Source organism: Microtus oregoni, unplaced genomic scaffold (genome assembly GCF_018167655.1).
Source record: "Microtus oregoni isolate MIOR12 unplaced genomic scaffold, Mior012 000001F_ref0000356, whole genome shotgun sequence".
Lineage (NCBI taxonomy): Eukaryota > Metazoa > Chordata > Mammalia > Rodentia > Cricetidae > Microtus > Microtus oregoni.
This window is the reverse complement of record NW_024543060.1, coordinates 32,140,001-32,152,052: the sequence shown is the minus strand read 5'-3', so window position 1 is coordinate 32,152,052 and position 12,052 is coordinate 32,140,001. Positions and strand designations below refer to the sequence as shown.

The window sequence follows — 12,052 nt, the reverse complement described above, 5'->3', positions numbered from 1 at the left end:
AGCACCATAGACTAAAAGTAAGCTGTATGGAATATTTGAATACTTACCATCTCTAGTTTAACATGATTTTTCAACCATTAGGATTTGAGAGATGAATTTTGTATGGAAGTTAATGTAAAAGTAGACAGCATATCAAACATTTGGAAATCATCTTGATGTCTTTGAAACCAAAGATCAAAGATCGGACTTTTCAAGTTAATGAGCAAACAAACAGATCAGAGAAAGGATTTGACAGCAATCTGTCTTCTTTCTTGATATTTATAATCTACAGTTGTAATCGTCTACTTATAACTAAGGGCACTAACTTATTGGAAATACATATAATGAGATATTTATTCTTTTTTAAAAGAGTGGTCAGGATTATTTAATGGTATTTGAAAAAATTTAAAGGCTGTTTAATGAAAGTTGAAAGCAGAAAATAATTGCTCTCTTTACAAAGTAAGAGGTTGACTTTAAAGGCCCATTTCACACCCAGAAGTTTGACTCCTGCTATTGTATTTGAAACAGCAATGGCTTCGTAACAATACAGCATACAGAGTTTGGATTCAATGATTTTATGGAAAACTTGATTCATGTGGATGACTGGATCAAAATGTATGCCATGGTAGCCAAAAAGTTACATTCCAAAACCTCTGACATTGGTTTATAATGTTTAGGTGCTAATTATGTCTTACTGTAAGAGGTCATTCATTCATTTATAAATCAAGAGCTAATTATGCCTTACTGTAAGAGGTCATTTGTTCATTCATTCATTTGTCCGTCTTAAGTCATCTGCCTACCTTTATTGATTATTTTTGTTTGGATAGTTTGCCTGTTCCCTCTCCTTTTATTCATAGATAATTTAAGCATATATTTCTGTGATGATTTTTTAAAAACTCCCTCATAGAAATCATTGCAATGACATTCCACACAGTTAGTAACAATGCATTATAAAACAGAAACACTGTAAATCTTAGTGTAAATTTCTCACTAAGCATCTATATACAATGGAAAATATTTCTTGTAATATGTTAAAGGAATCTTCTGCAACTTCCAGCCTCTACCTTTCCTGGGAGCTATTGAATTGACTAGTTCTGAAAAGAAAATTAGTTGTTTTGATTGGGAAAAATTAAATGCAGTGGCAATGTGAAAATCTAAGACACTTTGGAGTAAGTCATAGAAGCAGGGGAAGCTAAAGTTGCCATGAGTCTGAGGCAGAACAGAAGTAGGGTCTGTGGAATTAGAGCCACAGAAGGGGTGAAGGAATAAGGTAGATATTTAGGGTTACTTCTATTTCCACCAGAGAATAAGTCTTTATTACATAAAAACATGTCATGGCTTGAATTCTTGGCATTCTGATCATTATTTATATCTTCCACTTTTCTTTTTCACAGGAAGTTAATTATTGAACATCATACATGATACAACCTCCATCTGAGGCTACAAAGAAATTCACACTATGCTTTCACTAGAGACAATAAGACAATAAGGTTCAAGGGATTTGAGAATTACCTTGGAGGTTTGAAAGGAAAGAACCCACTGAAAACCAATGGAACTATAATAGATGTAATGAACTGCCAATTGGCTTGTGATCCTCTAAGACTTTACACACAAAGAATCTATGGGCACTCGTGTTTTATATTAAATTATAAGATTTGTTATCTCTCATGTAGTCTCATATAATCTAACACAAAAATAAAGTGTTCTTGTACTTTTCTTTTAGCATTTTCAAAATAACCACTATATTTACCTTGTGTCTCTTCGAGGAATCTTGTATGTGAATGGCGTTTACATTCAATGACAGGTCACACCAAACACCATGATAATAAAAAACACTTGGTGTAAGTAAATGAAGAATCTATCCATATTGTGTTTCTTTTACCTTCTAGCAGTGTAGCCTTAATTCCAATATTCTTTTAGCCACATCATCTTCTCTTATATAAAATAGGAAAACATCAAAGTATTGTGTTGCTCTTCCCAGACTACACAGAAGGATGGAAAGACGAGGCATGCAGTAGTAAAATTACTATAAGCAGGTGCATAATCTCAGAGTCTCCACCTCAGACCTTCTGAGTCAGAGTTACAGATGGCATGATGTAGGTAATGTGCTTTGTTTGAAAGCTCCATGACTGGTTTTGACAGATACTTGAAAGGCAAATACATATATTTTTTGAAAAAAAGCCTTCTCAGTCTGTATAATGCTATTTGTATGTGTTTTTTTAGAGAATGATTATTTGATGCTGGATAACCAAGTAGTGTTCCCTTCCCTGTAAAAGACTATTTAAAAAAAAAAGCATTTCAGGAATTTAAGGAATAACATATAGAAGTTTGCAATTGGGACAGTAGTGGACATGAAGGAAATTGGTTGAATTTAAGATATTAAAAATCAAGTACAAGAAGGCTTAGTAGAACCAAAAGTCTAGAATTGTTGCATATACCAAAATTTCCTACCTGTATTAAAAAAGACTTAGGTAAAATTAGAATGCCAAATTGCATGTTATTCAGATTATAGCATGCATGCATTCATGTGCATGGTTGATTTTGACACATGTATCTTTTAGAGTTCTATTAGAATTGTAAAACTTGGGAAAAGTTTCAAACAAATAGAAGATAATAACTTTACTAGAAGTAGTTATGATAAGTGAATATTAAGATGAATATAAAAGATCTAAAGTAAGGGACTAAGTAAAGAAAGTTCCCACTGAAAATTAACTCTTGGGTTTGACTTGCAGATGAATAAGGAATAAGAATTGTCCATACTGAGCATAATGTGCTATTCTTTATTTGTTTTCTTACTTGATTTTTATTATTTCCTCTTTGGGCTCAGAATGGTTTTACAGCAGAAGAATCTCTTTTCAAAAAAAAAATATCAACTGGCTTTCCTAGGACAAGATCTTGAAAATTATATTTTTGTTATTTAAAATTTGCAGGCTAGTATATAATAGCATCTCTTTATATTTTGAATGCAATTACTAGATCCTCCTGTAGCATGAAGCCAAGTTATAGGGCTGAGAAAAGACATAAATTACTGACAAGTCAACACCAGGAAATAGAGGAAAGGACAAAGAAGATGTTCACGTTGGTGACAACGAAAAAAATCAAGGAAAACCTTTTTCTGGGAATCACAAAGAGGATTTAAAGGGAACAGGAAAGAAAATGCTCTGAAACATCTTTGAAGGAAATGAGTCATTGAGGAGAAAATTCAATCATAGGAAGATGAGAGAGTCTGTTCAAGTTGGGACTTAAAAGGCAGCAAATGCTTGTGCTAAACGCAGATGGATTCTTTGAATTTAGATCAATGCCTTTTAAGGAGTGGTTATGAGTTTTTCAAGCAAAGATCTGATCTGCAGATCTTATTGCATCTGGGTGAACGTGGTCAACGCCTCTCTGCACTGATCGGGTGAGCAGGTCAAGTCGTCTGTGCACCGATTACATAGCAAAGGTTTCTACCAAGACCTCCACGTAATTCCATGGGCAGCAGCTTTTTGCTGTGGTAACAAGGTGTAATGATTAGCGGGGAAGAAAAGGAAAAAGAGGGGTGTTCATTCTCTCTACCAACTGGGAGTGCGGATAAATCACACATATAAATCCAGAAGGCCAGACCACATTGCTCAGGTTCTCTCAGGCAGCTGTGTGAAAAGATGATGCATGCAGGGAAAGACACACTCTCCTTGCATAGGCCGCTAACGTTCTAGAATTAGGAGACATTATTCTTTTTTCCCCATGGCATGTAACTTTTTTTCAGATGGGTGACCCCAGGTTTGGATGGTAAGGGGAACTTTGTAAAAGTTGACATTTGAGAATTTCTTTTCTTCTTATCTATAGAACTGCACTTTAGGTCAGTGGCTTTTGTTCCATATGTCATATCTGATCTGTTATTATCTGTATGTCTAAATATATGTGTATGTCTAAATATAGACATACAGATAATCACAAGAGTGTATAAGACAAAGCAGGGACAGTGGACATTCTGGGCTTAAATACAGCATTTTAGAACTTGGGCTATATTCCGTAATGTGTAAAGCAAACATGATATTGATCAATAATATGGTTTTATAATGGTGATCAGATTAATCTTGAGTCACTGAAATCAGTCCTTAAAGGCTTAATAAGTGGAATGAAATTATTTGCTGTAATTTTCTGTATTTTTTATTGATTAATTAGTTTTCACCCAGTCTGATCATATTTTCCCCTCCGCCCATCGCCCCACCCCTCTCCACCTAGCCCCTCCCCTCAAACTCTCTCCCCTGACATTCCCTTCCACTTCTCCTTTCTCTTCAGAAAAGGCAGGTCTCCCACGTATTTCAGCCAGCCAGGGCATATCACACTACATTAAGACATAAAAATCTTGAATCCTGCAGCTACTTAGCTGCACATTGACAATGGCCTCTGCCACTGAATAAGTGACCATCTCCCAAGGAAAGGACATGCACAGGAGGACACATACAGTACAGTGTTGTGTGTACCATAACATAAATGTAAACATAGTCCTTACAGCCAGAAGCAAGCTGTCATCATCTCAGCCTAGGGAAGATGGGGGTTAAGACGTTAAAGTATGAGTAGAATTTCACTAGAAGAATGGCAGTCATGGAAGTGAGCCACACTTGAAAGCAGAGGGTTGTTGCTGCAGGCCGTGTGTGAGAAAGGGTGGCATGGATACATCAGAGATTGAGTGTGCGGGATACCTCCAGTTAGGGAGGAGACTGAGCATCGGAAGTAAGCCTTTTCATTAATCTGCAGTGTTGACTTTCTACCATCTGTAGAGGATGTTGAGCAGGGAATGGGAAGTTCAGCCTGTGTCTCTTCAAAAGTTTATTTGCTCCACATTTCCATTCCTGTGAAACATGTGAGTTCATTTCTCCTAGTACTCAAGCAGAGAGTTTGATTAGAATTTGTACGCTTGTGTTAGTGTTGCTTGGGCTGGTTTGGAACAGAAATATGTTATCAGTATAACATAAAAAATTATATATTCAATGTTTGTATGTGTGTTATGGAAAGAGATGGCCTATTATAGAAAAAAAAACTTGAATTTGAATTACTTTGTTTTTTAATTTTTTTTCTAAAGGTTTGACTGCAGCTGCTGCAGCTGCTGCAGCTGCTACCAATGCAGCTATTGCTGAAGCAATGAAGGTGAAAAAAATCAAATTAGAAGCCATGAGCAACTATCATGCCAGTAACAACCAACATGGAGCAGATTCTGAAAACGGGGATATGAATTCAGGTGTCGGTAAGTTTTTATGTTCACTGCCTGTATTCACATTCACTTTTTCATCGAGTTAATTTCTACTCCAGAATAAAACTACTGGATACCCACTGATGAAATGTGTTTTTTAATATCAACAAAGGGTCATCTTTTTAACTCTTCATTTTTCCTCTCTGATACAGAAACTAAGAAGCTGGAAGTTATGATTTTTAATATAGGATCAGTTCTACAACTAAATTGTAGGCTATAAATAATGAATTGATATATTTCATAATGCAAGTAAGTTTTAAGAATAAAAATTATAAATTTTTGGTGTAGGTAATTAGATAGAAATATGTGTGTGTATTCAATCCTACATGACATCTAAAAATTATTTTAATGCATTCATTATAAAGTAAGAAATTAATTACCATCAACAGAAGAGTTTATGCATTAGCTTTCTCTCATTCACACAGGATGCTTTTCAGGTTTCTTGCGTGAAAGCATGAAAAATAAAGATATCATATCTGCTTTGTTATAATCATCCATATAATATTTTGCAGATTGGGCATTTTAAGAGATTATAAACAATATATAATAAGAAAAATGACAATTTCAAAATATAATGTACTAAGAGTTACTTAAATCTTTTACTTTTTGTCGTATAATGTAATTAATGCCAGGCAATGTTTGCATTATGTAAAACTTAGAAATGGTTGCCTAAAATTCTCAGTTCAGAATCCTGTTTACTGCAGGCAATGAAGACCGCACAAAGCTAAAGTGTGTATGAGGGGCTGGGCAATTAAAGCCTTTACTCTGTTGCCAGAAATGTGTATTATTTTTGATCATTCCCTCTGTCCACAACTATTGCAAAGACATCTCCCATTTGAAACGAGCAATATTAACTTCCCCTGATCACCTGGCTTCCTTTCTCTTAACTCAAAATAAAACCAAATGCAACCCTTTTAGCTGCACAGACTAAGCACGTGACTTGTGAATCTGGCTTTAAAAATGGTTTAAATTTTATAATCAATGAAATACTTTCATCTGGGTGTTAATGTGGCAAAACATTTAATACTGTTCATATACACTAATGTTTTCCTTGAAAGTACAGAATTTATGCTCAAAATACAATTTAAGAAAGGAAAATTGCTTGTTATCCTTTCCAAGAAGGCTTGAAGTGAACACAGAAGTTCATCACAATTTGATCAATTTCTCTTTTTCATGCAGCATATTAATGGTGTTTTTTAAACTAATCAATAGCTCTCTGCTTTCCACCAATTAGTTTGTACTTAAAGGGCTTTGATGAAATATTATGAAATGTAAGAATTATCATTTCATTTGCAGTTCCTCATAAGCACGGTAGTAAGTGATTTGAAGCATATATAACAAACACAAAATAGCATTTCATCCCTGAAGGTAAAGGACCACTTCTGACATTCAAATGGGAAGACTAAATCTCTCACCAGGACCTCATAAGGACAACTGAATTGAGAGTGGCTGTTGGTGGCTCTTCTCAGAGCAGTGGAAACATGGGGGACCACCTGGAGAGATGATGCTACAGCAAAGCAGTTCAGGCACATACCAACACTTACACTGCTTGGAAGCCTAGGGACAAGGCCAAGAAAGCAGAAAACCACTTAGCTCATGATTGGTAGACGCCATTTTAGACTTTCCATCACATATTGAATATTGTAGCAATATTGAAGCAAAATGAAAGAATTGTGATGCTCTCTTTTTTAGGACTAAGCGTAGAAGGACTTAAAATATAACTCCTTTGCTTTGCCTACCTAAATAGGTCAACTTGCTGCACTTAGAGAAATAAGTTATCAGTGATTACTTGGCAGGGAGATACCAAGATCTTGAAAGAAGGTAGTCCCAGGGCAAGGCTAATCCATTGAACTCCAGACAGGCTGACCTCTGTAATGTCCCAAATGGGGGATTTTTTTTAAATTTATTTATTTATTTATTTATTAAAGATTTCTGTCTCTTCCCTGCCACTGCCTCCCATTTCCCTCCCCCTCCCCCAATCAAGTCCCCCTCCCTCGTCAGCCCAAAGAGCAATCAGGAAAACTTTTGACTGCAAATACTGTACAGTACTGGACTGTGATCATGTCCTTTCCCATAAAAAAATCTACTTACAAATTATAGTTACTATTCTAAATGATGCCTTGATTATGTTTAAATTTTCAGACTAAACTTACAATGCAGGCCATTCCTGGTAAAAGATGCTTGAACCAGGGGTTAAGAGGGACAATAACCTTTTAAGGAAATCTTTTCAAAACAAACCATCTCTTAATTTCTCTGAGCAGCTGAGCAGCAGTTTTTCAGAAACCAACAGGCAGAAGTCAAGAAGCAAGTGGCTCACAAAGCATTAACCTGCATTTCATATTTTTAGTATGCAATAATGTTTACATAGTGACCAAATTACAACTCCCTTTAATTATATAGGTACTTAGGCTATTATCATGTCTTAAAATAAAAACAATTTAAATATCCCATTATATTTTAGTTGTGAAAATAACATATTCTATTAGTTGATAGCTTGCTATGGTGTTATAACATAGTGTGAGACATCTTATATCCATTTGAACCAAGAGAAACACTTACTTGTGTCTTCTTAGAAGACTGTAATACTAAGACCTGTTTGCCGCAGTGGAATGATAGACTCAAAGGGACACACATCATTTATATTTTGGGTCTCTCCAGCTCACTTGGGGAGTTTTTCTGGTGCTATTTTCATTCCATTCTTAACGTGCTGCAATTGTCTTTGAGTTCGAAATTCCTACTGTTTTTCATAGAAACCTCGACTCTTGGACATTTATTTGGAAAGTATAAAAAGTGAGTGTGTGTCGGAGGCGAGTGGCTGTAAAGGAGAAAGGAACTCCTTGAAGGTCAGAGCAAACTGTGCATAGATCAAAGCAGTTGCTGAACTGAGCAGTTTTTGTGGCTCCAGGCTTCTCTGAAGACAATTCCTGCTTCTTTTAAGTGCTCAATAACAATTTGATTATGACTTTGAAAAGTTACGTAGACTTTCTGAGCTTAACCGTTCAAGGCAACTGGGGAATGACACAGCGTGATAATTGAACTATGTGTGCCTGGTGACTAGTATGTCATTCATTATGTGTGCTCCTCACATGGTTTACTTGAAGTTTGGTGTTACTATTCCTAATACAGTTTCGTAAAATTGCCTTCCTAAAAGTCACCTTCTTCCCATTTATACTGCCATCAGCAGGAGCTTCCCCCGTTGCATTCTTCCAGTCTTGGGTACATGTTACTTCGGCAGCTATAGAGCTAAGAAAAAACTTGGAAACATCTTACATTGTCCTCCATTAAACTTGTAAGTTCAGTTCATTGTAAAAATACCAAAGTGATCTATTATACGCCCAGTATGCAAGGACCACAGAAGTGTTAATGGGAAAGACTGGCCTACAGCAGCAGGTGGGCATGTGTTGTGCTTTGGCAGTATCAAGAGTATCAGTAACAGTCATTGTGAAGTGGCTAGGAAGAGGAATTGAAGAGTTTATATCTATAAGGCATCCTATGACCCTCAAACCCATGACTCAGAATCAAACGCAATGCTTTTGTGAATCTGCCTACAAGTTAGCTCTTTGCAGGAATAACACCTTCCACAGAGGTTCTGTTTGCTCTTGATGTATTGTTACTATTTAGACTTGCCCACACCCAGTGACAATTCTAGTTTTATATGACTTGTGTTCACTAGCCTCACATGGTTAGCCATACACTTTAGACTTTCCTATACAGGTGCATGTTTTCAATTCCCTAGTTATCAACAAATCCCTGGGGCTCAAGAAAAGAGATTTCGTTTCTGCTTGATTTGATTGGATTTGGCTTGATGAGGTGGATAGATATTCTTGTGAAGGATGGGTTTCACTGATCCATAATGAGTTTTAAAAATTAGCTAGGAAAAAAAAACCCACACGGTTTAGAAATCCTTGTTGTTGACAAATAATTACTTTGCATTCCAATTTGAGATGATAACCTTGAATCTACATCTTTGCCAGAGGTTGATGACTGTAGTAACGGTTGAGGAGCTCAGGATAGATCCGAGTGGGGCATCAGCTTGTTGAGAAAAATATATAGCCACATCACCGTTCTCTCTCATCCACAATCAATTGGATTCTTTTAGTTTAATATTTACTTGCTAAGATGAGATGCTAGTCTGCATGGTGATAAACAGTCTGCTCCTGGCATCTGAAGGTGACCTGTCAGTTCATATGGACAAATCTCCTGCTTACTGAAATGTACAAAATAAATCATTAAAGCAGGCAGGTGCTCATTCCCAGATTTAAATCACCATAGATTTATGATTTGAATTAATGCTTCATTTGGCCATAGAAATAGATACGGAGACAAATGATATGCACTGCTTGGGGTTTCCATACTGTAGCTATCCTGATATTGATTGCTGAGATGTCTTAGCAATCTCTTGTTTATATCAAGTACTATCTTGTGACAGGTTGGCTGATATGAGCTACATTCCAGATAAGAAGGAAAAATGTCCTGGATTCTTTTTAGTGGCAACAGTTTCTACAGAATATAGGCCAGATAAATGGCTACTTTTTCTTCCCTAACAACTGATCTGCATAACCAGCTTAAAAACGCTGCTTGCAAATTGGAACGGGGATATTGGAAAAGGAAAATTTAAAACCAGTGAACTCAAGGTCAATTTGACAGAATCCATAACTGTTTCTTTTTTTTTTTAAATCTGTTTATCTTTTCTTTTGGCATTATGGTCATCTTCGGGGATACTAAATTAATCACAATTTGTTTAATCTAAATAAAAGATCCTTAATTCTACTTCTAGTTTTGAAATGCTATCTAAATATTGACATAAAAAGCATCTCAGACTATCTATGTTATCTAAATAAATACTTGCTAAACCTAGTGTCTTACTCGCTTTATTAAAGTAAGCCAGGAAATACGCCTTTAAAAATAAATGCATTAAATATTATTCCCAAGGACAAAGTTTTGTGAACCATAATTTACCAAGAGTCAAGAAAAGAATACATTCCTCCCTCAGCATTTTATTTAAGGAAAACACTATGTACACAGTTTAGAAAATACTCAGAGGATTTGAGAAGGACCTTTGCCACTGGCTAATATCTGACTCATAGAACTGGTAAACAGCTATCAACAATAGTAGATTGCTGGCTTCGTAGGAAATGAGTTCATATCTATTCAAAATGTGATCTCAAAACAGATGTCCCAAGAAAATCTCATTGTTTAAACTATAGTCATAACCCCCTAACTGCTGTTATTACTTCAAGGAAATGAAGTCATCTCACGACTTCAGTAGTTTGTCTTTCTGAATTCTGTAACCTATAGACAAGTCTGTGTTAGGTCAGTAAATGGCAAAGCTGAGCAAATGTGTGTAGGAAGTACACAATTCTTTTAAAGTTCTTCTCAAACTAGAAGTAGTTAACAGGATGCAGGAGTTTCAAGCAAAAATAAGGACCGCATTTGGGTTGAGAATGTATTCGTCAGTCTTTCTCTCCCTGTTTGCTTTCCTTGTCCTTCAACAAACAAAACACATTTACTAAAAAGACAAAAAGGCCAAGCACAGAGGGAGACAAAATATCTTCCTTAGTTGATACTAGGGAAGACCCCCTTACCTTGAAACAAGAAAAATAACCTTAGGAATATCCTGCAGATAGAGAATAATTCACCCCAAAGTCATTTCCTTTCTTTCTAACACACATGTCTATTTTGAGGGAAAAAAGTCATTTTATGATTTCAGGAAAAAGTCTTGGAGATCTGGAGACAGCAAATAAAAGGAAACAGAGAGCCAGGCCGCCACGCAGAGCTCCGCAGTTGCACATTGGATCCTGCCTTGGCAGTGTTAATGAACCTCAAATCCTTCCTATAATTAGATGAGGGAATTGCTTATATTTTCAAACAGATGATGCTGCTATAATGAAACGATTGACAGGGAATTTAAGAGTGTCTACAGTAGTCATTTGGTTTCTGTTATAAAAAAAAAGTTTAAAAAGAAGATTGGCTTTAGACATAGGTCCTAAGAGAGGTAGTAATTTACATACCATGCTATGACAGGTGTCTTTGCATAGTTAAGAAATAGAATGGAAGACTCGAGAAATGATGGGCAGGTAGAGCAATTTTTTTGGGGAGGGGTGTCCTGTGCTTAGTCTGCTTAGGTTCTTTAAAAGGGGCCGAGACTCAAGAGATGGATCTGGATTGAGTGCACAGCTGTAACTGCTGATGAGCTAATTGCTCCTTATCTCTCAGCCCCATTCATCTTCATTTTTTACCAATTACTGAGAATTATCTGTGTTCTCAGTTGGATATGAGAGTTAATCCTTTTTGGTTAAGCTGGCAGTACTGTGAGCAGATTCCAAATCGGAGGGTGAAAAAGCCAAAGCAAGCTTGCTCTAAAAACCGTCTCCAGTTCAATTACAGTATCACTGGTTCATAAGAAATTTGCTATTGTTTACCAGATTAAATGTGGATTTTATTTTTTAAACTTTAACATCATTTCCAATTAATAAATTGAAAGTGTTTACTTCCTGTCTGATGAGTAAGATTTAATAATATTGCTAGTCAGGGTCTAGTAAAGGTGGATGGATACATGCCTATCCTAAAAGTCCAAAATAATTATGCCACCCAAAATGTAGACTATTTTAGGGCTGATAACTGCCAATTTATGCCTAAAACTTTTAACTCATGTTTTCATTCCTTGTGCCCTTACATGTGGTCAAGAAAGGATGCCCAACCATGAACGTTTCATAAATGTCACATTAGTGAACTAATGGAAAGCAACACAAGCATCTCTTAAAAGTGCAGTAACTGCCATGACTTGTAATTCAATTGATTGTGAATAGGCCATATGGTTAACATCATTGCCTATGCAGA

General features: G+C 36.1%; 1 protein-coding gene across 1 annotated transcript in view; it reads left to right on the top strand.

Moving 5' to 3' along the window:
• The window catches only part of Dach1 (dachshund family transcription factor 1), a 359,268-nt gene that overhangs the window by 182,582 nt on the left and 164,634 nt on the right, over window positions 1-12,052 (top strand). The window contains exon 3 of the mRNA XM_041667539.1: window positions 5,045-5,206. Within this exon, the coding sequence (XP_041523473.1) occupies window positions 5,045-5,206 (162 nt within the window). The remainder of the gene's footprint in view (window positions 1-5,044; window positions 5,207-12,052) is intronic.